Source organism: Ictidomys tridecemlineatus, chromosome 10, assembly GCF_052094955.1.
Source record: "Ictidomys tridecemlineatus isolate mIctTri1 chromosome 10, mIctTri1.hap1, whole genome shotgun sequence".
NCBI classification, from domain to species: Eukaryota; Metazoa; Chordata; class Mammalia; order Rodentia; family Sciuridae; genus Ictidomys; species Ictidomys tridecemlineatus.
Window position 1 is genome coordinate 129,995,677 of NC_135486.1, and position 26,363 is coordinate 130,022,039.

General features: G+C 46.6%; 1 protein-coding gene across 7 annotated transcripts in view; it reads right to left on the minus strand.

Moving 5' to 3' along the window:
- Vwa3a (von Willebrand factor A domain containing 3A) overlaps positions 1–26,363 on the minus strand; it is a 48,018-nt gene that overhangs the window by 11,068 nt on the left and 10,587 nt on the right. For 6 of the 7 annotated variants that reach the window (XR_013427004.1, XM_078024241.1, XM_078024240.1 and 3 more), the window contains 18 exons: positions 26,064–26,118; positions 24,786–24,884; positions 23,474–23,580; positions 20,333–20,458; positions 19,901–20,009; positions 19,600–19,665; positions 16,723–16,848; positions 16,125–16,260; positions 15,925–16,028; positions 14,466–14,546; positions 14,010–14,104; positions 12,556–12,675; positions 5,989–6,063; positions 5,645–5,789; positions 5,040–5,235; positions 4,313–4,383; positions 1,377–1,532; positions 15–105 (listed from right to left, as the gene is read on the minus strand). Coding sequence is in view for 6 of the 7 variants with exons in the window: in XM_078024241.1 (XP_077880367.1) it covers positions 15–105; positions 1,377–1,532; positions 4,313–4,383; positions 5,040–5,235; positions 5,645–5,789; positions 5,989–6,063; positions 12,556–12,675; positions 14,010–14,104; positions 14,466–14,546; positions 15,925–16,028; positions 16,125–16,260; positions 16,723–16,848; positions 19,600–19,665; positions 19,901–20,009; positions 20,333–20,458; positions 23,474–23,580; positions 24,786–24,884; positions 26,064–26,118 (1,958 nt within the window). In the remaining variant the exon portion in view is untranslated. The remainder of the gene's footprint in view (positions 1–14; positions 106–1,376; positions 1,533–4,312; positions 4,384–5,039; positions 5,236–5,644; positions 5,790–5,988; positions 6,064–12,555; positions 12,676–14,009; positions 14,105–14,465; positions 14,547–15,924; positions 16,029–16,124; positions 16,261–16,722; positions 16,849–19,599; positions 19,666–19,900; positions 20,010–20,332; positions 20,459–23,473; positions 23,581–24,785; positions 24,885–26,063; positions 26,119–26,363) is intronic. The other variant, XM_078024242.1, reaches the window with a different exon arrangement.

Here is a 26,363-nt window from a genome sequence, read left to right on the forward strand (position 1 = left end):
CGGCCATGCCTCACCTGGGGAGATGCCCACTCTGCCACTGTGTGGATGCCATTTCAGCCCTTTAAAGGGGGAGATCTTCTCTCTATCCAGGTTATCTTTCATGTTCTAGAAAACAGGCCATCTTCCCCGTCACAGGCCTGTTCTCTGTGGCAGGGAGTATCCCAGTCACCCCAATCTCAATCTGTCAATCAGGAACTTTTGTAGGGAGGGGCATAAGGGAGTGGATCCTCAGATGTGTTTGGCCTATCTTCTGCAGCAGATTTAGAGGGGACTATGGGTTTTGGGGTCAAAAGGTGTGTGAATGTGTGTGGCAAGAGAGAAGGCCAGAGAGCATGCTAGCAGGACATCTATGGGGGTTTGCCAGAACTTTCTTCATCAGTTTCCTGACCCTCTTTCTATTAGACTGGGATTTGCGGGCTTTGAGCATGACAAGTAACTATGCAGGTCGCTTCTTGGTCTCTGTGGCAGAAGTTCAACAAGTCACCCAGGGCCCTGAGCCAGTGAAGATCTCGGGGTAAGCTGCTATGCAGAGGGCCCAGATGCTGGCACTGTGGGCACAGCCCAGCCAGGGGTCAAGAGGCCCGTTAACCACCATGGCCTAGCCTCCTTGCACCTAATCGGCTCATGTACCGCTGAAGGGCCAAGAGGAAGACCCTGGGATTCTGGGGTCACCTCCAGAATTTGGGAAGGTAGGAGAGACAGAGGGTGACAGGTCTGGGCTGGCTCCCCAAGCCTGGTGGAGTCCTTCGAGTGAGGCAGCACCTGTGTGCCCAGAATCCCCCGGAAATGCAGCTGTCTGGCTGGCAATGAGCTCTATACTGTCCAGGATGGATTTCCTCCTGCTGAAAATGTGCCGTTCCCAAGTCTGCCAGAGAGCAGCCGATGAGCCCCCGAGGGTCACTGCCCCTTGGCTCACGGCACTGTTACGTGGCGTGGGGGCAGGGTCTTCCTGCTAGAGGCCCCATGACTGCTGGGGGTGCATTTTATACAAGACACATTTGACAGGATATGAATGGGTTGGGGCCTTGATGGGCACAGGCCCACACTCAGCTCCTATCAGTCCTCTCGTAAGCCTTGGGCTGTGGCAGGAAGACTCCCTAGAGACCTAACTCCCCTCCCCCTGAGAAACCCTCCCAGGATAAGCCATCATATGTAAGGGTGGGTACCAGTTCCACAGCTAGGAAGCAGGGCCATGCAGGGCCAAAGGTGGCCCCAGAGCTGAGAAGCAGGACAGGGTGGGAGGCACCCATGGGACACCCACTTCTGAAGCCCCTGCCCCCACCAGTGCTGGCCCCAGACGTTTTAAGATCTAGGAAAGACCAGGAGACAAACTGTAAACAAAATCCTTTGCATGTTATAAGGGCGGGGAGTCAAACCATTCTGGCCACCGAGGGGGCGGCTGCGGGCTCGGGAGTACTGAATTGCTTGGGTTGGCTTCTCTGCTTGAGCATCTTTGGCTTTTCTTTGGGGAGGGATGCACTCTCCAGTTCTTGACCCGAATGGCTCTTCAGAGAGGCCACCAGTAAGGCACACTGCAATGGGAATTAGGTGGGTTAGCAGCACCCTGGCCACTGTGGACAGACAGACGCACAAACATACCCAGCAGGAGAGTCCCTGGAAACCTGCCCCCCCACCACCATGCCTCTTTCTGTCACGGAATGCTGTCTGGGGCTGAGGGTGCCATGGATCAGCGTATTGACAATAATTAGTACCCCGTATGGAAGGACTGGGATGCACAGGACCCTGGGCAAGTTAATGCCTGGGGAAGTCTCAATCCCTCATGCAACTATGCCAATAGAGGGAGTGCCAACTTACCCCCATTTTATAGATGAGGAAAGCAAAGTTCTGTGAGCTTAAGGTTCTTATTTTTACCAGGTATTGAACCCAGGGGCGCTTAAGCACGGAGCCACATCCCCAGTCCTTTAAAAAGTTTGAAAATTTGAAACAGGTTCTCATTAAGTTGCTGAGGGCCTCCCTAAGTTCCTGTGGCTGGCTTTGAACTCAGGATCCTTCTGCCTCAGCCTCCAGAGATGCTGGAATTACAGACGTGCACTACCGCATCTGTGAGCTTAAGGTTCTTATCTAAGGCCACACTGCTAGTAAGCAGAGGAGCTTCAACGCAAACCCAGGTTGGTCTGAGTCCTGAGCCAGGCTGCTTCCATGGTAAGACACTTGGGCATCAACAGGATGGTCATCCTGTGCCCAGGACTGACTCCACATGCTGGCAGAGCTGCTGTGTAATGCTTATTCCCTTTGCTTACAAATGCCTCACCTGCCAGAAAGTTTCTCCAGTAGTGATCCCCCATTATTTTATATTTTTATATATATTTATATATAATAATATGTATTATATTTTTTAATATTTTTAACTATATATTTTTATAATTTTTATATTTTAAACTATATATTTTTATAATATATATTATACTTTTTATATTTTGAACTATGATTTTCATGTGCCACTTCTCTGGAATATATCTATGGCATGTATCTATGGCTCCGACAGCCATCTAGAAAGGACGCTATTCAGATATTATTATTATGTTCAGATATAAACAAGCATGCCAAGGAAGGGCGGATTCAACCTCACTGTCCACTTGAGCTTGTGAATGAGTTTATTAGGTGTGGGAATGGGACTGCTGTGTACCCTGGGAGAAGGGGTCTACAGAGTGCCAGAGGGGACCCTGTCAGGGGAGATGACTAAAGCCCAGCTCGGGAGCCACAGATCCAGGGCCACAGAGGAAAAGGACAGGGAGACTTGGCCCTGCCCTCCAGGAGTTATTTTAGAAGGAACAAATAGCACTAATCAAAACGTGAGTCAGGATGAGTCTCCTTCTTACTCTTCCCTGGCCTTGACTGTGACCCATTATAAGCTCTCTGTACTTCCCCATGGCTGGAATAACCCCGAATCTCTATCTCCAGCCCATTGGTTTGGCTACCTCCCTGTAGGATCCCCCACTTGTTATCTCACCAGCCTCACAAACTCATCTCGGTCTGAGGCCACCTTCCATGGGCTCCTCCTGTTTTCTCCCTCTCAGTCATGGCACCGCCATCTACCAAGTTCTCCAGTGAGCAACCTGGGAGTTCCTCTGGATTTCTTCTTCCTCACCCTGCTCATTCCATCAGTTATGAGTGTGGCCAATGGTCCCTTAAATGTTCTCTGTTTCCTGATTCCTATTCTCATTGCTCCTGATGTGATCTGGCCTCTTCTGACCCCTCTAATCTCACTCTATACTGCTCCCCTCTGTGAGGAGGTCACCTTATTCAATAGGAACGCTGAGTAGAATAGAATAATCCACGGAAGATCTGGGAGGGGACAAGGGACAGAGAAAGCAAAGTCAAAGCCCTGAGCTTAGAGATGGCTTTATGTGTTCAAGAGACTCAAAGGAGGCCAGAATGTACAGTATACATCCTGAAAACCAATGAATTATAGGAACCCCCCCCCCCCGCCATGTTCCCTCTGAAACCTTTGGTGTTAGTGGACCAGGACACAAAGACAGAACCTGAAAAGTTGTGTCCCCTAATAAGGTCTGTTAAAGTCTCGTCCCCTGGTACCTGTGAATGTGAACTTACTCAGAAATAGGGTAATTAAGATGTAGATTAAGATGAGGTCATATTGGAATAGGGTGGGCCCTTAATCTGGCTGGTGTCCCTATAAGAGAAGAGATAGGGACACACCGAGGGAAGACAGTCATGTGAAGACGGTGACAGATTGGAGTTGTGTTTTTACAGCCAAGAAATGCCAGGGTAGCATCCTTGGCCAAACTTTAGCCAAGCTCCTTTGAGCCATCTTCTCTACAAAGTGTCCACCTTGTAGAATTCTGCTGAGTTGGTTTGGCATGAACTGCTCCACCCTTGACATCCAGCCTAGCTCTTTATCTCCCATGGTTGATATCTAAGCCCATGGCAGGCCCTTAGCAAGAATCCCCTGCCCTTGGTGTCTAATTAAACTCCTCATAGTACTTTTCCAACTACTGACTCTGTTCTTTGCTTATACATTCCCAGCCATCTTTGCTGTGGTCTAGAGTGGACTTCATTTCCTCTCCATCTTGCCCTTTGTGATAAGCATTCAACACTTTTTTTCTTTTTTTTGTAACTACTGGTCCCCACCAAAGCTTGGAAGAGGTTTGGAAGGATTCCACCCAGAGCCTTCCCAGGGAGCATCGCCTCCAGAAGACTTTAGTTTCTGTAAGACAGAGCGCTACCAGCGGGGCAGGACAGCTGCCTCTGTTTTCAGATGCCCCATTTGTGGTGTTTCATTTCGGCAGCCCCAGGAAGTGACGACAGAAGCCAGTTCAGGCATTTGGCTTACCTTCTGGGAGTAGTTGAAGGCCTTCTGTATCTCGGCAGTGATGGCACTGATGTCGTCACTCTCATACACACCTGGAAACAAACGCGTTGTGAGCGCAATCACACACACACACATACTCCTTGAACTATTACCAACTGTCCTGTGGGTCACCCTCTGGAAACATACTACGCTTTGAAAAAGGTTCATGTAAGAGAACTTTAGGGTGCCTTCTAGATCTGAGATTTTAAAATACTTTCAAGAGTTTGGTATTTAAAAAGAAAAACTTAAAAAATATTGTAGTCATATATACATAACATACAATTTGCCATTTAAAGATTTGGTAGTTTTTTTTTTTTTTTGGTTTTGTTTTGTTTTGTTTATTTGTTTTTTGAATCCAGCCAGGGCCTTGGGCATGCAATTCACTCATTCTAGGACTGAGCTACACTTTCGTCCTTAAGTGTCCAGTGCGGTGTCGTGAAGTATATCCACGGTTTGTGCACCTATTGCTACCACTCATTTCCAGAACAGTAGTTTTACATTTCTTTTTCATGCTGGCGATTGAACCCTGGGCCTCAGGCATGCTCAGCATGTGCTCTACCACTGAGTTTCACTCTCAGCCCCTCGGTTTTATGTTTTTAACTATGATTTTCACGTGCCACTTTTCTGGAATAGATCTATGGCATGCATCTATGGCTTCCACAGCCTTCTAGAAAGAGGCAGGCAGGGAGACCAGGCAGCCCTCACGCACCTGTGTCTCCAAACCAGTGGAAGCGACCACCCGCAGCCTGGGTGAGCTCCTTGTAGGCTGCTGCTGTGTCCCCTCGGCTGGCGTAGCAGGCAGGGGGCGTGGTGTCCATCCTTGGCTCGCCCACGTAGAAGAGACACACGTTCAGCTGGAGGTCGCAGCCTCCGCAGGCCTCGGCCATGTAGGCGCTGAGAATGGACTGTGGGGATGAGACAAAGTAGGAGGGACCCACAGCTGAGGATCTGGTGGCCCCTGGGTTCAACCCAGTGAGCTTTCTCAAGGGCCCATGGCCCCGCTGGTCTAATGATGAGCCCAGGTCACAATTTCCATCAAGTGTGTTCTGTGACCAGCAGCATGGACATGGGAAGGGGCCACTTGTCAGAAATGAAGATTCTCAGGGACCTGCTGAGCTCGGGCTGCATTTTAACACCATCCCCAGGTGCATTTCTGTTCCCTAAAGTTTGAGAAGCCTTTAGAAAATCATGCTGGGATTGGGGCTGCAGCTTGGGCAGAGGGCTTGCCTAGCGGGACCTGACGCCCTGGGGTCAACCCTCAATCCTGCAAAAAATGCAAATATAGAACGGAAGCCCCAGGACAGGGCTACCCACCACATCCTGATCCGGGATGCCCCCTGTGAAGAGGTAGATGCCCTGCGATTGCTGCTTGTCTTTGTCCTTGAAGTCCACCTCCACGGCCTTCCGCAGGGCGCTGAGGACGTTCCTGCTGCCTTGACACTTCAGGGCCAGGGCCCACCTGCAGAGACAGGGAGGTGATACCAAGAGGGTGCCTGGGAGGCCCCCAGGTGGGGGGCAGCAGACAGAAAGTGGCTTTCTGACTTCTGCCCAGGGTTGGTGGAGGGCAGGGACTCAAGAGAGCTACCCGCTGGTTGGGGGGGCGGGGAGAAGAAGGAACTGGCCTCAGACCAGGCAGCTCACACCTCCCTGCCACCTACCACCAGGCGCTTTGCAAATTGGTGTGGCTGGGGGGAACCATCTCAGGCCTCCAACTCTCGATTGTGCTCCCAAACCTTTGAAGGAAGGAAAGAAAGGCTTGTTCAGAGGCAGAGCAGATGTCCATCCTGTGGCCCAGCTTTTTGGGCCCCACAGGCTTTTAAGGGGACAAAATTCAGACTATTCCCCAAACATTAGGGTACCGCTGGCCAGAGCCAGCCAAGAGACAGCCTTGCTGGTCATGCCCCGTCCCAGGGAATTCCAGGTGCAGTAGAGCTGGGGCTCTCGTCCAAGACGTGGCCTTGGCTGGCTTCCACCCTAACACACTGACTGTAGCACCTGTTCCCCTTCCTCCAAGGAGCAAGTCAATGCTCCCTTTTTAAACTCTCCTGGAGTGGGCTCCCTTCCTGTTCTGTTCTCTCACTCTTTTTCTACAAATTATATGTCATCTCATTTTCCCCATAAAATAGAATTCAAGATCCTTAAGAAATCTAGCTGGGCTCAATGGCACACTCCTGTAATCCAGGAGACTCAGGAGGCTGAGGCAGGAGGATTGCAAATTCAAGGCCAGCCTCAGCCACAGGGAGACCCTGTCTCAATAAATAAATAAATAAATAAATGGGGCTGGGGATATAGTTCAATGATAGAGCCCCCCCCCAGCTCAATTCCCAGTACCAAAATAATTCAATTGAATTTTAAGAAAGAGAATTTAGCCCTTTTATTGAAGAAAAGGTGCCCCCTCTCTGGTTCAAGATTACTTTTTCCACCTAGGCTCTTGATCCTGTCTACAGGTTTCAACCTCTCCATACTTAAAAAATGGTCCTCTTCCCCTAGGTAGCAATTCTATGAGGGATCTCTTTCTTTTTCCTTTTTGACATTAAGGACAAAGTCACTGGAAATACTGCACCACCACCTCCTCAGCTGCTACTCCCTCCTCCACCCACAGCGCTCAAGCTTTCTGGAAAGTTCTCTGGCAAATGGTAATGATGACCTTCCTTCCTCTTGTGGAAATATCTCTAGTATTGTTGAATAGTAAATCTTCCGTGAGAGCTGGATAAGAAAATCTAATAATATAACAAAAATGAATATTTATCCAATTTTGTCCTGCCCTCTCAGAGGTCTAACATGTTGCTCTATAGTCTTTCATTAAAAAATAGACAAGTAGAGCTGGGGTTGTGGCTCAGTGGTAGAGCGCTCACCTAGCACATGCGAGTTCGATCCTCAGCACCACATAAAAATAAATAGATGAAATAAAGGTATTGTGTCCAACTACAACTAAAAAAATAAATATTTCAAAAAATAGATAAGTAGCACTGAGATCATATGTTAAAAGAATAGAAAGACACCAAATAAATCATCTAATGTTACATTTCAAGCTCCTAGAAAAAGAACAAATCAACATCCAGATCAGTAGAGGACAGGAATTAATTAAAATCAGAGCTGAAATCAATGAAATTGAGATTTAAAAAAAAAATTTTAAAATCAACAGAAATTTGATAAACCCTTAGCCAAGGTAACCAAAAAAGAGGAAAAACTCAAATGAATAAAATTCATGATGAAAAAAGGAAATGTCATCACAGATAATACTGAAAGACAGAATAATCATATTTTGAAAAGTTATACTCAAAAACTAAAAAATCTTAAAGACATCAACAAAGTCCTAGAGATGTATGACCTACCAAACTGAAATAGGAGGACACTGAAAATTTCAAATATATGAATTTCAAGTAATGACCATCAAAAGCCTATCAATAAAGAAAAGCCCAGGGCCAGATGGATTCTTAGCCAAATTCTATGAGACCTTAAAAGAAGAACTAACACCAATCTTCCTCAAATTATTCCTGAAATAGAAAAGGAGGGAACCCTTTTAAACTTGTTCTGTGAAGCTAGTATCACTCTGATACTAAAATCAGACAAATACACATCAAGGAAAGAAAACCTCAGGCCAATATCCCTGATGAACATAGATGTAAAAATTCTTAATACTAGCAAATCACATATAAAAAAAAACATTAAAAGGATAGTGTGCCATGATCAAGTGGGTTTCATCCCAGGGATGCAAAGTTGGTTCAACTATATGGAAATCAATAAACATAATTCACCACAAAAGTAGATTTAAAGATAAGATTATTAATGGATGTAGAAAAAGCATTTGACAGAATAACAGCTCCCATTCATGTTTTAAACACTAGAAAAACTAGGGATTGAAGGAACATGCTTCAACATTGTTAAATCTATCTATGCTAAACCCAAGGTCAACATCATTCTAAATGGAGAAAAATTGAAAGTATTCCCTCTAAAAACAAACAAGACAGGGATGCCCTCTTTCACCACTTCTATTCAACATAGTCTCTGAAATTCTAGCCAGAGCAATTAGACATATGAAAGAAATTAAAGGGATATGAATAAGAAAAGAAGAACCCAAACTGTCTCTGTCTGCCAATGACATGATCCTCTATTTAGAAGACCCAAAAACCTCTACCACAAAACTTCTAGAACTCATAAATAAATTCAGCATGGTAGTAGGATACAAAATTAATACCCGTAAATCAATTGCATTCCTACACACCAATGATGAATCAGCCGAAAGAGAGATTAGGAAAACATTCCCATTCACAATAGCCTCAACAACAACAACAACAACAACTTGGGAATAAATCTAACAAAAGAAATGAAAGACCTCTACAATGAAAACTACGGAACACTAAGGAAAGAAATTGAGGAAGACCTCAGAAGATAGAAAGATCTCCCATGTTCATGGATAGGCAGAAATAATTGTCAAAATGGCCACACTACCAAAAGTGCTATACAGACTTAATGCAATTTTTATTAAAATTCCAATGATGTTCTTTATAGAAATAGAAAAACAGTCATGAAATTCATTTGGAAAAATCAGAGGCCCAGAGTAGCCAAAGCAATCTTTTGCAAGAAAAGTAAACCAGGAAGAATCACAATACCAGATCTTAAATTATACCTCAGAGCTACAGTAACAAAAACTGTATGGCATTGGCACCAAAGTAGACATGAAAACAAATAGAGCAGAATAGAAGACACAGAGACAAGCCCACATAAATATAGTTATCCTACACTAGATAAAGCGCCATAGACGAACATTGGAGAAAAGACAGCCTTTCAACAAATGGTGCTAGGAAAACTGGAAATCCATATGTAGCAGAATGAAATTGAACCCCTATCTCTCGCACCCTGCACAAAACTCAACTCAAAGTGGATCAAGGATATAGGCATTAGCCCAGAAAACCCTGCACCTGCTAGAAGAAAATGTAGGCCCAACATTCCAATGTATCAGCTTAGGACCAGCTTCCTCGACAAGACTCCTAAAGCACAAGAAGTAAAATCAAGAATCAATAAATAGGATGGTATCAAATTAAAAAGCTTCTTCATAGCAAAAGAAACAGTGAAGAATGTGAAGAGAGAACCTACAGAATGGGAGAAAATATTTGTCACCTATGCCTCAGATAGAGTGTTAATTTCCAGGTTATATGAAAAACTCAAAAAGCTTAACAAAACAACAACAACAATAATAATAACAACAATAATAATAACCCAATCCATAAATGGACAAAGGAACTAAACAGCTCTAAAAAGAAGAATAAATATGGACGGTCAACATATATATAAAAAGATGTTCAATATCTGTAGCAATTAGAGAAATGCAAATGAGATTCCATCTCACTCCAACCAGAATGGCAATTATCAAGAATACAAGCAACAATAAATGTTGGTGAGAATGTAAGGAAAAAGGTACACTCATACATTGTTGGTAGGAATGTAAATTGGTGTAACCACTCTGGAAAGCAGTATGGAAATTCTTCAAAAAACTAGGAATGGAACCACCATTTGATCCAGTTACCCGGCTCCTTGATATATATCCAAAGGATTTGAAGTCAGCACGCTACAGTGATGCAGCCACATCAATGTCTATAGCAGCACAATTCACAATAGCTAAGCTATAGAACCAACCTAGCTGCTTACTAACAGATGAATGAATAAAGAAATTCTGATATATATATATCCATCCCACACACCCAATGGAATATCACTCAGCCATAAAGAAGAATGACTTTATGACATTTGCCAGTAAATGGATGGATCTGGAAACTATCATGCTAAGTAAAAATAAGTCAATCCCCCAAAACAAAAGGGTGAATGTTTTCTCTGATATGTGGAAGCTAACCCACAATAAGGGGACATGAACAATAGAAGTTTAGAGGATTAGACTGAGAGAAATGAAGGGAAGGAAGGGAGGGGGAATGGGAATAGGAAAGACAATGGAAAATTCTGAAGTAAATTTCCTATGTACATATATGAATATACCTCAGAGATCCCACCCCATCGTGTGTATCTGTAAGTCTGGTGCCCTAATTAGAATAAGATATATTACATTCTTGCATCATTATATCAAAATGGGCTCTACTGTCATATATAACTAAACAGAATCAATAAAAACCTAATCTGAGGCTGGGGCTATAGCTCAGTGGCAAAAGCATTTGTGAAGCACTGGGTTCCATCCTTAGCGCCACAGAAAAATAAACATTCAAACAGTGAATTATTCAACATGCACTATTTGTAAGCTGCTTGTTTTCATTCATTTGGGCTTACAGAGGGCATCGTTCTATACACAGTCAAGTTATTCTTCCTTATTCTTTTGAACAGTTGCATAGTACTCCACCCACTGGGATTATTTTACCAGTTTCCTTTTGACAGTTTTACAGTTTGCTCCCAGGTTTATCCACTACCACTCTGCATGCAACATCCCTGTGTGGCTATAATTATACACTCATCTGAGTATTTCCTGAGGATGATTCATAAGGTTTAATGGACGGGACACTTTGAAAACTTTGATACAGAAGGTTCTGCTAAATTATGCTCCCACCAACAGTTTCCAGAGCATCTTCTCCTCCTATTATTACCAGCACTGGGTGTTATCAAGCTTTTAAATGTTTACAGTCTGAACTGCAAAAAACAAATATGTGTCTATATCTCCTTTTTCATATGAGTGAGTTCCTTGGCCCAATGCAATGACTCCTCTCACTCTTCCCCCTTTTTTTCCCACGTCTGCAGAATCTGACTCTTTACAGCGCCCTCCTCTCTTTGGCTTGCCTAACCTTTCTCTCCTGGTTTTCCCTCCACCGTTCTGGCTTTAGCCATTTCCTTCCTCTGCCCACCCTCCAGCGCCGTCTGTGGCTGTCTCAGTCCCCCCAGGTGCAAGTCATGCACGAGCCTTTTTTCCTGCCGTGTAACTGGAATGCTGCTGGCTGAGAAATCATCCTTCCAGGCTGGAACTCCTCCTAGAACATCTCCCGTTTAGGAACTCCAAACTCTTGAGAGACTCAAACTGCACATTTAAAACCATCTTCCTCTTTAAAGATCTGCTCTACCTGGGACGTCCATCTTCTCTTCTTCCTTCCCTCATCCCCCAGGGCCCCACACAGTGACTCTGTTCTGAGGCTTCCGTGTCCCCAGCACTTTTCCTCTCCCCTCAGGTCTCTCTTCCATTCCCACTGCCCTCGCCTGGGCCATTCAACACAAGGGCAGAGCGCGGTCGGAGTCAATCTGGTCTCTCCCTCCGGTTTTACCCCTCTTCCTTTTTGGTACCAGGGATTGAACCCAGGGGTATTCAACCACTGAGACACATCCTCAGCCCTCCCCCCGCTTTTTTTTATTGTGAGACAGGGTCTAGCTAAGTTGCTTAGGGCCTCCCTAAGTTGAGGCTGCCTCTGAACTTACAATCCTCCTGCCTCAGTCTCCCAAGCCTCTGCAATTTCAGGTGTGCACCCCCATGCCCAGCTAAAATAATATGTTTAAATAAATATATATCTAATATATTTAAAATTAAAAAAAAATTTTAGTTGGACAGATAGAATGCCTTTGTTTATTTTTATGGGTGCTAAAGAATCGAACTCCAGTGCCCTACACATGCTAGGCAAGCACTCTGCCACTGAGGTACAGCCCCAGCCCATATTTAAATATTTTTTTATTTTAGAAGCTATGTATGTAACATATACAATCCATAATTTTAAAAACTATATAATGTATAATTTTAAAACTATATGTGCTACCTACAGTTTTTAAATAGTTAAAATTTTTATAAAACTACATATAGTTTTAAAATTGTATGCCATTTATAGGTAGATAACATTTAAATTTATTTGTATAACATTTTTATTTAAATTGAGAATTGGAATCCCACATACTTGAAATACTAGGGCTTGTTAGAAATAGGCTGAGGGCTGAGACTGGGGCATGGCTGCCCCTTTTCTCTGTAGTGTTTATCGACTTGGAAGCCAAATGGGGCGTCGGGCTGAATTACTTTATCCTGGCAGATCAGGCACTGTGTTTTGGGGCCCCTTATCACCTTCACCCCAGTGGGACAGTCCTGCAACCCTTTGCATTATTCAGTGGCCCAAACAAGATCTCCACATCAGATAAAGGGTGGCCTTCCTAGGATGCCGGGTGCAGCGACCCCCAGTGCCCCGGTCTAGCCTCCTGCCCACACCTCAACCCCCAGGTGTCTCCCTCCCCTCCAGGAACCTGGGTCAGGCACTCACGCGATGAGGTTGAAGCAGTCCTTGTTGGACATTTGCTCCTCTAGCAGCAGCCGCAGGGAGTGCTGGATATGAATAATGTACATGGAATTGGTCACAGAGATATCCAGCAGTATAACCACCCTAAAAAGAAACAGGAGCTTTCAGAGGAGAACCGAATCTCTCAGATAATGTTTATTTTGTTCCATTTTACTATTTAAGGCTTTTTCCAGGGGGATTTCGCATGCCAAATTCATAGCTGGCTCCAATCTCCCCCGTGGTGTGAGGCCAAGAGAGATGGGTTGACAACAGTAGGCTGGGGGGGGGGGGTGGTCTCGGATCCTTCTCTCCCTGTAATGGAATAAGCCAGGTCTCCGTGGGCCTGGTTTAAGGGTGGTGGACTGCATACCCTGATTCTCACAAACCTTTTTGTTTGAAAGAACTAGCCTTGAATATTTTAATAGGTCAGGGTTGCTGTGTGGAAAAGCAAAAACAAGAAGAGAAAGATGAGGAGTTAGGTGTATCTTCCTGGTGATTTCTGGTTGAAGATCCCCAGCCCTGGTCCATTTTCCTCTCCTCTTACTACTTCTAATCTTAGTCCACCTTCTCCCCCATCCTCCTCTTGAGACAGCTGTGGATGGTAGAAGAAAATCCTTCTGACCTAGAGTCAGATGATCTTTGCTCAGGCCCTGCTTCCTACCAGCCATGTGGCCTTGGGCCTTAGGTTATGTGGCCAAGTCACAAAGCACTAAAAACGATATGAGAAGTCTCCTTGCAGAGTTGCTTTGAGGACTGAATTATGTAAAGATGTTTAGTATTATAAAGATAATACCTTGCAAATAGCAATGCATCAAATAAGGCATGATGAGGATGGCTGTGATTGCATACATATTGTCTGTCCCTGTTCGGCATCCATTACCCCTTCTGGCCATAGCATCCTGATTTTCCTTTGGGAAACAGCTCTGTTTCCATCAGCCTGAGTCAGGTGAAACTGAACCAAACTTCAGGGGTGAGCGTTAGACTCTAAACCATGAGAACCTCTCACCTCCCTGGCCCGATGAGTGGACCGTGGAAGTCTTGGGTGTGTTACGGTGGAAGAAAGTTAGTTTGGAGCTTCAGGCATCCGTTTCCCTCCTAGCAGGGAGGCTGTCACAGAGCCATGTCTGCAGATGGCTATCAAATCTCTTCTAGAATTTTCAGGCACCTTAATCAGGCTTCTCTGTTTGGTTTCAGCCAATTCGCACTTAGTTTCTGTTGCTTTTTAACAGAAAGAATCCTGAGTGACACGTGATGGTGGTGTTGGTGTGGAGGGATGGTGGGGTCACCTTCTCCTCTTCCGGGGGTTCTGCTGAGCGATTACTGACACCTAATCTAAGTGATGGCTTCTGAGGCCACCGACAGGGAGTCACGAGGCGGGTAAATGTCGTGCGACACGCCACACCTGTGAAGGACAAGAGCACTGCTTGGGGGGAAGGTACCTTTTTTCACAGACGGTGCCCCAGATCCTTCTGCTGGCCAGGGAGAGCCACTCGATCCTCCTCTCATACAGCTGCAGGGCTCCGCTGAGCTGCTTCTGTAGAGGCAATGACCACCGTGAGTGACTGCAGAAAGGGTGGCGGTTCAGAGGTCTGTGGGGAGGGGGACATTCCACTGGAGATGGTGGTCAAGGCTCTGCTATCTAGGCAGTATCAACAGCCTCCTGAGTCAGGGCGAGTCGGCCCCAGGCCTAGGGAGGGAAGGGTCAAAGTCTTCTGGCGGCCTTGAGTGGTGAGGGAGGCAGATCGTTCCCCAGAGGGTGAGACTGACTCTTGCTGGGTTTTCTAGGTCCAGCCTGGGAAGGTACCTGAGCTCTCTTTACAGCAGGGAGTTCACACTCCACTGCCCACGGCACCTCCTGGTACCCCATACTCTGACTTACTGACGGCACCACTGACCTGGTACTCGTACAGGAAGGGTGGGTCCACGTGGACATTCTTCATTGTCCCGTCATGCCATTCAAACTGTACCATGGCTCTCTGCACTCGGAGTGGGCAGGAAAGGGAGCAGGTGAGCAGAGGCAGGTGTTGGGGGAAGGATTTTAAATCTAATTTGGATCTTGGATTTGTCAACTGAGACGCAGGAGAGAGAGGTGGGCTCTGAGCACAACTGGGTGGGGTTTCCCTGCCCACCACACGCATACCATCGCCACCGAAGGCCATTGCTGTGTCTGGAGCTGGCAGGTCAGGGGTCACTTGAGAGGTTCTTGGAACCCAGATAAGCCGTTGGGGACACTGAATCTCCAATGTGTCCATCCTGGTCCTGCCTCCCCCGCCAAGCCATCTCTGTCACTACAGCATCTGCTGCTCCAACTGCACACCTCCCACTCCTCCGTCCTTCAGCCTTCCATCTTCCCACTGATCTATTTATCTATTAGTCCTTCCATCCTTTCCTTGATTTCTCCTTTGATCCTTTTGTTTTTCCTTTGTTCCTTCCTGTTTTCTCTCATTGCATTTCCCCTTTCCATTCTTCCAACCGTGTACACACCCACCTCCATTTCCACTCATCTACCCATCCTTCATCCTTTTCCTTCTTCTTTCCTTCCATCTGCTCACCCACCCAGCCATCCTCTGAGCCTTCACTAGCTGCTTCCTTGTCCTAGACATGGGGGACTAGAGTTGGAGAAGAGAGTGTTCCTCTTAAAGGACTTGTGCTTCGTGGGGACCTAAATGGGTTAACAGGAGATAGGAGCAATCGTAAAGTCTGCACGAGGTACAGTGCAGACACAAAGAGCTCACATCTGCCCTCTCTGAGTGGGGTGGAGGTGACTATGGTACCTGATTTACTGTCCCATCTCCCAAGTTTTATTTTTCTTTCTTTCTTTCTTTTTTTTTTTTTTGAGGGTTGGGGAGTACTGGGCATTGAACTCAGGAGCACTCAACCACCAAGCCACATCCCCAGCCCTATTTATTTTTTTAATTTAGAGACAGGGTCTCACTGGGTTTCTTAGCATCTTGCTTTTGCTGAGGCTGACTTTAAACTCATGATCTTCCTGCCTCAGCTTCCGGAGCTGCTGGGATTACAGGTGTGTGCCACTGAGCCTGGCTCCAAGTTCCATTTCCAAATCTTTACAGTAGATTTATTTGTGTTTTTTTTTTTTTTGAGGGGGTGGTGGTGGTGCTGGAGATGAACCCAGGTTTAGAGTATGCTAAACACACGCATGAGGTACCACTGAGCTGCACCCTGGCCCTGTTATAGGGATCTGGCGAGTGATCCTGAGCCCCCGGGGAAAAGGCTGGCCCCCTGGCCCCCCATGGCCCACTTAGGACTCTCATTGCCTGAACCTATCAGAAGTCGGGAAGTGCCACAAGGGAGCACCCCTTCAGAGCATGGGGCAGAGCTCTGCATTTGAAATACCTCGTGGATAGTTGATGATACTGTCTTCTGCAGAATGGGCACAAATCCTTCCACAGGAGAGAATGCGTTGGGTGCCAGAACCTGATAAAGACTTAATTTCTTGGCTGCAAAAAATTAAATAGTTGGGTTGAGCCTCTAAGGGTCCGGGCCTTTTCCTTGGTCACCTGTGTCCTGGGGCTCTGCCCTCTTTGGGGATTTACCTTTTAGGCCATTGATTTTTAGCCACTCTGCAGAAGTCTTGTCCAAGTTTGGGAACTCAATTGAGAGAGGAGCATCATGTCTTGTAGGTTTAGGCAAAAGATTTGTGAACGATTCTTTTTCCAGCTCTGGGGAAATCTAATTAGAAAGCTCTTATTACATAACCCTATTTTACAGCTGGAAAGTCTTCAATCTTCTGCCCTTGCCCAGTCCCCTAAGTGGAGCGTCTTAAATCCTGACCTGGTAGATAAAGGACAGTTCTGCTTTCCCCTCCCATCTTCCTCATCCCTTCCTTAGGAGATTTTTTGGAATTTCCAGGGAAGTGAGAGATACTCAGTATCTCCCTTCCTCTTCCATTTTCCCATCCTCCTTCCCCCCCCTCCTGTCTTTACCACAGACTCCAAGATGGCGGGTAGCTCCACCATGAGCTTAAAACCCAAGGCTAATGCCCAAGCCATATCATTTAGGGAATCCTGACCTAGCCCAGTCTCTCCTAGTCACAGTGGCAGAGTGAAATACTGTCTCCAAGAGATTGAACTGCATAGTTAGTGTGTAAGTAAAAAGGCAATTCCCAGACGCCATTGGTTGAACTCTACCTACCTCCTTCACGGCACAGGCCTGCTCCTCACAGGGGTTGCTCTGGTGCAGGGCTTGCATGTGGCCCAGGAGGCTCTGGGCCTTCTGGATTTCTGCCTGGAGCTCATCCATGTCCCGACTGGTATAGAGCTGGGTGGGTGGGGGGAAGGGATGGTGATGGCGATCAGCTATCAGAAGTGGCTGGCTACCAGCAGTGGCCAAGGCAGGAAAGAGGCAGGTAACCCAGGCAATTCCCAAAGCTGAGTGGCAGCCTGTTTAAACCAGAAGTTACAAACTGGAAGCCACGTGCTAAATTTAAGCCTGCAAACATGTTTTGTTCCACAAGTATAGTATTGGCCTGCGGTGTTTCTAAACAACAGAAGGATTTTTCTAACTTTAAAAATGTAAAAGAACACTTTGCACTGACTGGGATGGCTATAATAATAACAAACAAAAAATAGTAAGTGCTGGGGAGGCTAAGGAGGACTGGAACCCTTCTTCAGTGCTGGTGGGAATGTGATGGTGTAGCCGTTATGGAAAGAGTTTGCGGGTTCCTCAAAAAAAATTAAGCATAGAATTACCATCGGATCCAGCAATTCCACTTCAGTTCTGTCATCCAAATGACAGGGCTCAGAGATCCTTATATACCCATGTTTGTGGGAACATTGTGACCGTCAAAAGGGGAGAACAATCCAAATGTCAATCATTGTGGTCTCTCCAGACAATGAGAGTTATTCATCCCTAAAAAAGGAATGAAGTACTGATACCTGCTACAGCATGGGTGAACCTTGAGAACATCACGCTAAGTGAAAAAGCAGCCAGACTCAAAAGATGAAATATCCAGAACAGGTAAATTCATAGAGACCTGAAGCAGATTGGTGATTGCCAGGAGTTTGGAGTGGTGGGAGGGAGAAGTAAGGAGTGAATGTTTTGTGGGTACAGGGTCTCTTCTGGGGCTAATGTTATGGTTTAGATATAAAGTGTTCCCACCAAAAACTCATGTGTGAGACAATTCAAGAAAAAATTTGGAAGTGAAATGATTGGGTCATGAGAGTCTTAACTGATCAGTGCACGAATCCACTGGTAGGGATTCGTTGGGTCATAACTGTAGGCAGGTAGGCTTTGGCTGGAGGGGGTGAGTCACTGCAGGGTGTGCCTTTGGGGTATGAATTTTGTCCCTGCTCTGTAGTCTCTCTGCTTCCTGGTGCCATATTCTGAGATGCTTTCCTTTACCACACTCTTCCACTCTGATGTTCTACTACACCTTGAGTAATACAGCAATGGAGCCGGCCATTTATGGACTGAGACCTCCAAAAATGTGAGCTCCAAATCCACTTTTCCTCCACTAATTGTTCTTGTCAGGTCTTCTGGTCACAGAGACGACAGACCTGACTAAAACAGGTGATAAAAGCATTATGGAACTAGCTAGAGGTGGGGTTGTCCAACCTTGTGAATGTCTTCAATGTCGCTGAATTGTTCAAAATGATTAATTTCATATTATGTGAATTTACCTCGGTTTTTAAAAATATAATGGAAAAAAAAACCATATTTCTGACTCTTCTTGACAAATTGGAAGACCTGGTAAGATTGGGATCACGTTTCTACAGAACAACAAGTGGCTGGGCTGAACAGAGGCCATCTCTTTAAAAAGGACATGTGCTATCTATTTTGCCAAAGTTCTCAGATAAAATTCTTTGTACCCATTTCTTCAGTAAGAGAGTAAAACAACAGATCCCTCCACCCATAAGGCAACTGATAAGGGCTACGGGTTTTAAGATACAGTATTTCTTAAAGCAGCTCACTGCATTTTTTTTTCTTTAGCTTTTCCCCACTGTAGCCTGTGACACCTACAAAGAGGTTGGGCAGTGAGGTAGTGAGAAGAGGCGTGTGGTCAGACCTGACTCCCTGGTATGAAATGCTAGACTTTGCGACACTTGAACACACTTGTGAGATGCAAGCACGCAGTTATTCATGGTTATTCACCGTTGTTAGCAGACATAGCCAATGACAGGATTCTTAATCTGCCAAATGGATCTATTCATGTTTTCTAATTGTTACCTCCATTAGGAATATGGATGATATTTAGCTGTTAACTGGGTCAAGGACACTAATGGATTGGAATAGGATTGTGTTTTAGTCAGTTTTTCTCACTGCTGTGACTGAAGGACTGACCAGAACAACTATAAAGGAGCAAAGGTTTATTTCAGAAGTCTCAATCCATAGACAGCTGGCTTTATTCTTCAGGGCTCCAGGTGAGGCAGAACAACATGGCGGAAGAGTGTGGAAGAGGGAGGCAGCTCACATGGTGATCAGGGAGTGGAAAGAGACTCCATGCTCCAGATACAAAATACATACACCATAGCCACGCCCCCAAGAAACCACTTCCTCCAGCCACACCCCACCTGCCTCCAATCACCACCCAGTTAATCTCATCAGGGATCAATTCACTGATTGGGGGGCAAGGCTATAATCCCATCATTTATCCTCCAAACCTTGCATTGTCTTACATGTGAGCTTTTGGGGGACAGCTCACATCCAAGTCATAACAGACTAATTGCTTTTTCTGCCCAGCTGTGGGTCCCTTGCAGTAGCAGGGGTCTTTCCAGGACTGAGAACAGAGGCGTCTGTTTCACACAGTGCTCTGGTGGGAACCGAGACAGAGGCTGGGCCCGTGTTCATGGGATCTGGATAGTGATAGGGGATTCTGCCAACCAGTCTGTGGATTCCCAGGCGTGCAATCAGCTCACCATACACACTGACAAAGGAGCACTTGTGACCCCAGTTGTCCCTCTTCTTCCCGTCTACTCATTTTAACCTGAGTTTACCTGTGTGAACTTACTGGATATGAGCTGGGAGCCTTGGAGGCAGGCAGGAAGGGCAGTATGATGGCAGAGAACTTACCTCTGTCTCTGGGCTGTAGCAGTGGTAGTAGCCCCTGAGTGCTTCTGCAAGGTTCTTCAGGATAGCCTGCAGAATGGCCACAGGATCAGTCCTTGCTAGCTAGGGTAACACCAATGCTCAGACAAGCCCTCTCCTGGCCTGGACCTGCCAGCTCTCCAATGCTTCCCATTTTACCAACAGAAGAGGTAGGTATAGGGAGGGTGTCTGGTCCACAGTGTGGGAGTTCTGCCCAGTCTCAAAGGCCAGCCCAGCTCACTATTGCCAAGTCCAAAGGGAACCCAGGAGAATCCCAAGTGCTTACAGAGGGGACCTGATCATCGCATCTGTAGGTGATGACTTGGGTGATGAGGTCCCTTCCCATGGAGGATTGTTGGATGTAGTCAGACAGGATTTCAGAAGGCTGGTCTGGGCTGGGGGGGGGGACACAGAAGAGGAGAAGAAGATGCCTAGGTCAAATCACCTTGAGAATATGTCACAGCCAAATGGTAATTCCCAGGGAACATCTACTCATTCTGAACCGACCACTGTGACTCAGGTCATCTGTGTAAGGCGCAGGGCTGGGTGGACCCTAGGCCCAGCTACCCTCTCCTAGTTGTGGGTGGGTGACTTGCAAACATGATCCTCTCTCGAGCATGTGTGGAGAACCACGCATGGTGATCCTTCCTCACACAGTGTTTTGCTTCTTCAACCCATTTCACGTAGTTTGTTACCCGCTTAGGAAAAGAGGACCTACCAGCTTCCCATTATAATCACCAGAGAATCCAGCCCCTTTAGTGTGAAGATTTTCTTCAGGGCTTGTAGTAAATTGCTGCCTCCCTCAGGCTGCTGTTCCTTTACCCAGAGCTTGAGTTCCTGGAGGCTGAGAAGACACAGCAGCAGCAAGATGATTACACTCATGCACCGCGTCATGACCAGAACGTTCTGAAAAACTTTGGTGATTTTGTTGTTAAGTGTGCATCACAGACTGGACATACACAATCCAGAGGGTGTGTCCTACCGTACACCTGGGCCCTGTGGTGGTGGTATGCAGTGTAGCCTATTGCTCCTTCGAGCAAAACCACAGGAAATCAAATCAAGCATGCGAGGAAGGGATGTAATGGAGAGACGAGGTGAGCCTGAGATGAGGCTGCTCCTGGTGGAAACTGAACACTGTTTCGCTGTGGAGGAATACGCTCAAGAGGAGGCACAGTGCAGGGTCTGGTGTGTGGTTCAATGGAGGAGTGTTTGGCTAGCATGCACGAAGCCCTGGGCTTATCCCTGAATCACACCCACACAAAGGACTGCATAGTAGGCACATAAACTGGAAAGATAGTCATCTATTATCATTTCCAAGTATTATGTACTACTCAGAATTGTATATGTTCTATTTTTCTTTATTTTCTTTATTTATTTTTGGTACCAGGGATTGAAGAGAGGGGTGCTTTACCTCTGAGCCATAGCCCCCTTTTTATTTTTTATCTTGAGACAAGTTCTAAGTTGCTTAGGGCCTCACTAAGTTACTTAGAGCCTCACTAATTTGCTGAGGCTGGCCTTGAACTTTCAATCTTCCTGCCTCATCCTCTGAGTCACTGGGATTATAGGAGTGCACCAGTGTGCCCAGCTGTGTTCTCTTTTTATATGTCTGACAGTGCAGCATTACCACAAATGCATGAGCATTGCACTGTTACAACAGCTATGTCAATAGGTGGTAGGAATCTTTCAGCTCAGTTACCATCTTATGGAACCACGTCACATATGTGATCCACCCTTCAACAAACTGTCTCTGTGTGGACTCTTACCAGGTGCCAGGTTTAGGACAAATATTAGCTCATTTAACCCTAATGATAACCATTGTGGTAGGTGCCTTTATTCCCATTTTATAGATGAGGCTTACAAACTGAGGCTCAGAGTTAGGACTGGTTCATGGTGATACTAAAAACAACTGATAAAAATGAGATTTCAAATCAAGTCTGACTCTAGAGCCTGAGCTTGCCGTGTCTCTGCTGTTTGAGGGGCTGAGGCTGAGTCCCTTTCTTTTACCATACCCATCCAACTTTCCTGGAATCCAGAGTTCAGCATGAAGCAAGAACTAATCCCATGACCCTGAGAGCTGGCATGTGGCCAAGGAAGAAGTCCCATCTCACACGGGACTTAGCTGCACAGCCACATGCCTCACGGGGCACTAGTGCAACATTCTGCCCTTTCCACTTTTTCAGGTTGACAAAGGGAAAATTGGGCTGGGGTGTGGTTCAGTGGTGGAACACTTTTGGTGGTGCTAGGCTGTTCCATCCCTAGCACCACCAAAAGGAAAAAGAAAAGAAAGTATATCTCCATTTGGTACTAATGAGACTGTCACTTGTTACTTTAGCTGTCCGGTCACCTCCCTGCGCCCCACAGCATGCGGACAGAACCCCACTCTAGCCAAGCACTCTGCTAATCCAAGTCTCCCTTTGAACAGAGAGAACAAGTCCCAGCCTAGCACCTTCTCTAGCCAATCAGTTTCTAGCTGGAATTCAATATTTCATTATATTTATTTTTATGGTTACTGTCTAATCATGGCAAGTGATGTGTGATTCTTGGTTATGGTCTTGATAGAAAATTGCCTTCAATAATAAATAGAGTTAATAAAAAGATATGGTAAAAGTGCCACATTGTGGCAGGGATATGACATAGGGACATGATAAGGGAAGCCCAGGAATGACTGGAGTTGAGGAACTCAAGGTCCAGAAAATGGCGACCCAACTGGAGTGCAAAAGAGAGTACAGAATGCTCGCGTTCACTGAGCACCTGTCCCGGCCAGGTACCTATTTCTCATTTCATCGTGACAACTCTGGGAGGAGTTGGTACCACTGGCCTCGTTCTGCAAACGAGAGTTAGAGGACTTGTCAGATTCCACCAGCGACCATCAGAGCTGGGATCCTGCCAGAGCTGCCCAAGCCAGGCCATCTCTGTCTGTGGAAGGATTCCCTTTCACAGCTGGTGCTGGGCAACGGGGTTTCCTTTCCAGGAATTTAAGCTGGGAACCCAATCTGGGCTCTATTTTCTCAGGTGTCAACATTACGAGAAGCACCCAGTATCACACCCAGTACCACACCCAGTACGTACTAGGGGACATCCTCTTGATGGAAAAGAGATTTCTACATACTGGCACAAGTAGAAATTCATACAAACCTCCTTTCCACCCCACAAAACTCCAAACTAGAATCCCCCAATAAAGGACAGGTATGCAGAAGAATTCTTCATAGCCATCAAGAAGAGCGAGATGGATCTGTAGGCACTGCTAGAGTGGGTGAATGATCAAGGTGCAGAACAACGTTACCTGCTCCCGCTTATGTTCAAATATACAAAGGCATGAAGATTCATACTGCCTGCAAAAGCACTCACATGCCCTGTCCCTATGTGAGTATGAGTATAACCAGAAGCCGGGCACAGTGTGCACACTGGTATTGCCAGCTACTCCAGAGACAGAGGTGGGAGGATCCCCCTGACCCCAGAAGTTCCAGACCAGCCTAGGCAGCACAGGGAGACCCCTGATAAACCAAACTATCATAGGGAAGTGAGGAGGAAGCTGGAGTGAGGGGGAGATTCGTTATTATTTATGTTTCCTACTATTTGACTTTTTAAAAACATGCATGTTACTTTCATAATAATAAACCTATCATTGCTAATTTGCTGGACAAAAATCATGCCTTGTAAGTATCTTGTCTTTCATTTTGTGGGGCTGGTCATTTGCGCAGTGACCATTTCCCCCCGCCCCAATTTTTGGCTGGCTGAGCTTCTGCTTTTGTGAACTGGTCACTTTGTATTCACTTATGGGGGTCCACACTCGATGAAGAAGACACTGACGCTTAAGGAGGAAAGCAAAAAGTCCTGGTGGAGGCTGGGTAGCACTCACGTGAAGGTGCTGACTTCCACGGGGTCTGGCCAGAGGGGATTGATGGTGGTGCCAAAGGACAGGACATACAGCTTCTCTTTGAGGCTCAGCTGCTCATCGATGAGGCTCTGCCAGACAAAAGGACATCACTGGCTCACAGAGCCAGGGGCCACGAGGAGCCTGGTGTCACCCCTCCAGCCTTAGCGGGACCCTCTGGGATGGGGCGAGAGCTGTGCTGAAATGCAGGCTCTGAGCCTTGGCTTGGTGGCCATCCCCAAGCTTCCAGCCCACTGGGTCTCACGGGGTGAGGGGAGCTGGCTGGCTGCCTATCTCAGCATGCGCTGGGGCTGGACCACGGGCACCTAGCTGCCACACAGGGTGGGGTCGCGGGTGACAGCGGCATCACTGAAAGGCATGAGGGCTGGCAATGGAGCCTGTTCAGTGCCCTCAAGCGGCAGCTCCTCCCTCCTCCCTGGTCAGCTAGAAATGTCGCCTTCCTGCCACCAACAGGAGCCTAACATTAGACCACCAGGCCTGGGGAATCTTTGGAACCTGAGGTCTTATCATGAGAGGAGCTTGCATAGACATCTATTCCCCAACCCCCAGAACAGGGGACGACTCTGGACAGCTGAACAAGCTGGGCCACGTTGAGCCTGTGCCTGATAAAAGAGAGGGGTTTTGCTGCTGTGGTCTCCCTAAAGCTCTAGGGATTTCCATAATACCCCTCCACCTCTCCTCAGAGACTACAGCAGTTTCTGTCTCTGCCAGGTCTGGCACTGAGCACGTTATTGGAACAAACTCCTTCCGTGTGGCCCTGTTAGGTAGCCGAGTTCTTGTTCCCATTCCACAGAGAAGGTAGTTAAGCACTGGAGACCTGAGATACCAGGTCCACGGCCCAGTGGGGGTTTGGGTTTGTCTCATCATCTGACTCTAGAGTTCTGAGCTTTTCTACTCTGGATACACCAAAGAAGCCAGAATAGCCCCTCCTTCCAGAAAAGTCCAGGATCCTAGTGCTGTCCTGGGCTGGAGTCAGCCCCCAGCTGATTCCCGCCTTCACATCCTCTCTCCAGGGAACTGCGGGCTCTCGAGGCAAAGTCTAGTTGGTTGGTGGTGAGAATACTAGAAGTTCGCACTGCAACTGAAAATGGGGTGAGGTTTCGCAGAATCCAATGCATTTCTCTCATGTAGGTGCTAATTAAGCGAACGGGTTCTTCACAGAACACTCTGCTTTGCCTTTGTTGTAAACAAAGCCCGGGAGGGTGGGGGAGTGACTCCAGGTATCTCCTGTGCGGGGGGGGGGGGGGGGGGGGGGGGGCGGGAAAGAAAGACTTACCATGAAGTCATTCTGGAATTCTTCCTTCCGAGGGCCACTGCCAAATGCTGATGCATCAAGGAGGATGCCCACCCTGGCCCCCTTGATGGAGCCAAACACCTAAAACCAAGAAGGCATTCAGAAATAAGCATCACAACTCCGTGGCTCTCCTGGGCCATGCACAGAGCAGCTCTGCATGAAACAGAGGTGCAAACACCCTCTTACTTCAACAACCAGCAGTAGGTGAAGCGCCCCCCCCCGCCCTATTTTATGGGAGAAAACCCCGGGTCCTGACTTCAGCTCTGGGCATTATCTGCTCCCAGGCCATGCATGACAGCCTAGTTTCTAGAAGCTCTTTTTCCTTAGCACTACTGTGTACTCTCATAAAGTGAGGGCTGCCCATTACAGAAAAATCTGGAGACTGTAGAAAAGGCATCCTTTGTAAGAGATGAAGTTTGAAGTCTAATGACATCAGCCTATCTTAATTTCTCTATGCCCCTTTTTATGTTGCTGACTACCAGTCAAAGGCAGATGTGCTGGGCTCCACAGCTGCTGTGCTATTTCTGTGCGTTTCTAATTGAGTTTCTAAAGGCGATTACCGTATGCATGTCAATGCTGTTGGACTCTGTACTCTAGTGCCCTCCTGTCAGAGTGGCATGTCAACTGGAACTTTTTATTCATATGAAATCGAGAGCTCTCTAGAGGCAGTAGGTGCCATTAGATGTTTTTGTCTTAAATCAACTTTATTGGACTTTATTGGCTGCTGAATTTTCCTGTTCGATTCCCTCTTCCATGTACTCAGATAATATTTTTTCTTTCTTTTTTTTTTTAGAGGGAGGTACCAAGGATTAAACTCAGGGGTGATTAACCACTGAGCCACAGGGATGAGCGCAGGCTCCAGCCTAGCTAGGTAGCATTTCTCACCTCCTGGTCATGGTGATTTTTCTAAATTAGTCCAGTAAGAATCAATTCCAGGCCTTGGGAGGGAACAGGAAGTGAGGTCCCTTTCAACTGGACTTGTCTAGCTAGTGACATGGAAGCTTAGATTGCTGGTGGCCCTCTTTCCCAACCCTGGGGTGAGCCCTCCTGACAGCAAAACCAATCCTCAGGAAAGCAGAGCCCAGACAAATTGCACTCGGGTCCAACTGTGTCTGGGTACAACTTCATCCATGGAGGTTAACAAGTTTCTTTTTTAACTTAAGCCTGTTTAAGTTGGAGAGCTGTCGTTTGCAGCTGAAAGGATTGTAACCAGTACAGACAGAATGGAAAGGGACAAAGAACAAGATCCGCGTCTGTTACCTTCTTGCTGTTTTCTGTGAGCCACTGGATTCTCTGCTGGTAGCGTTCAATAACTCTGTCAAGACACCAGAAAGACTCATCACCACAGTTGGCTGAGCAACAGCCACTTACACCCACAGGAGGAAGGTGTGGGTGGGATTTTTAAAAATCTAGGCAAAATCTGGCCAAGAGAAATTAAATACAGCTCTGAGTTTGCCAGGACGCCAGGTAAAATCCCGAAGGGTATGTGGAAGATATTGAGTGCAGAGGCTGCTCTGCTGGCGACACTATCAATGGCTGCTTGGTGGGATGAGGGGCAAG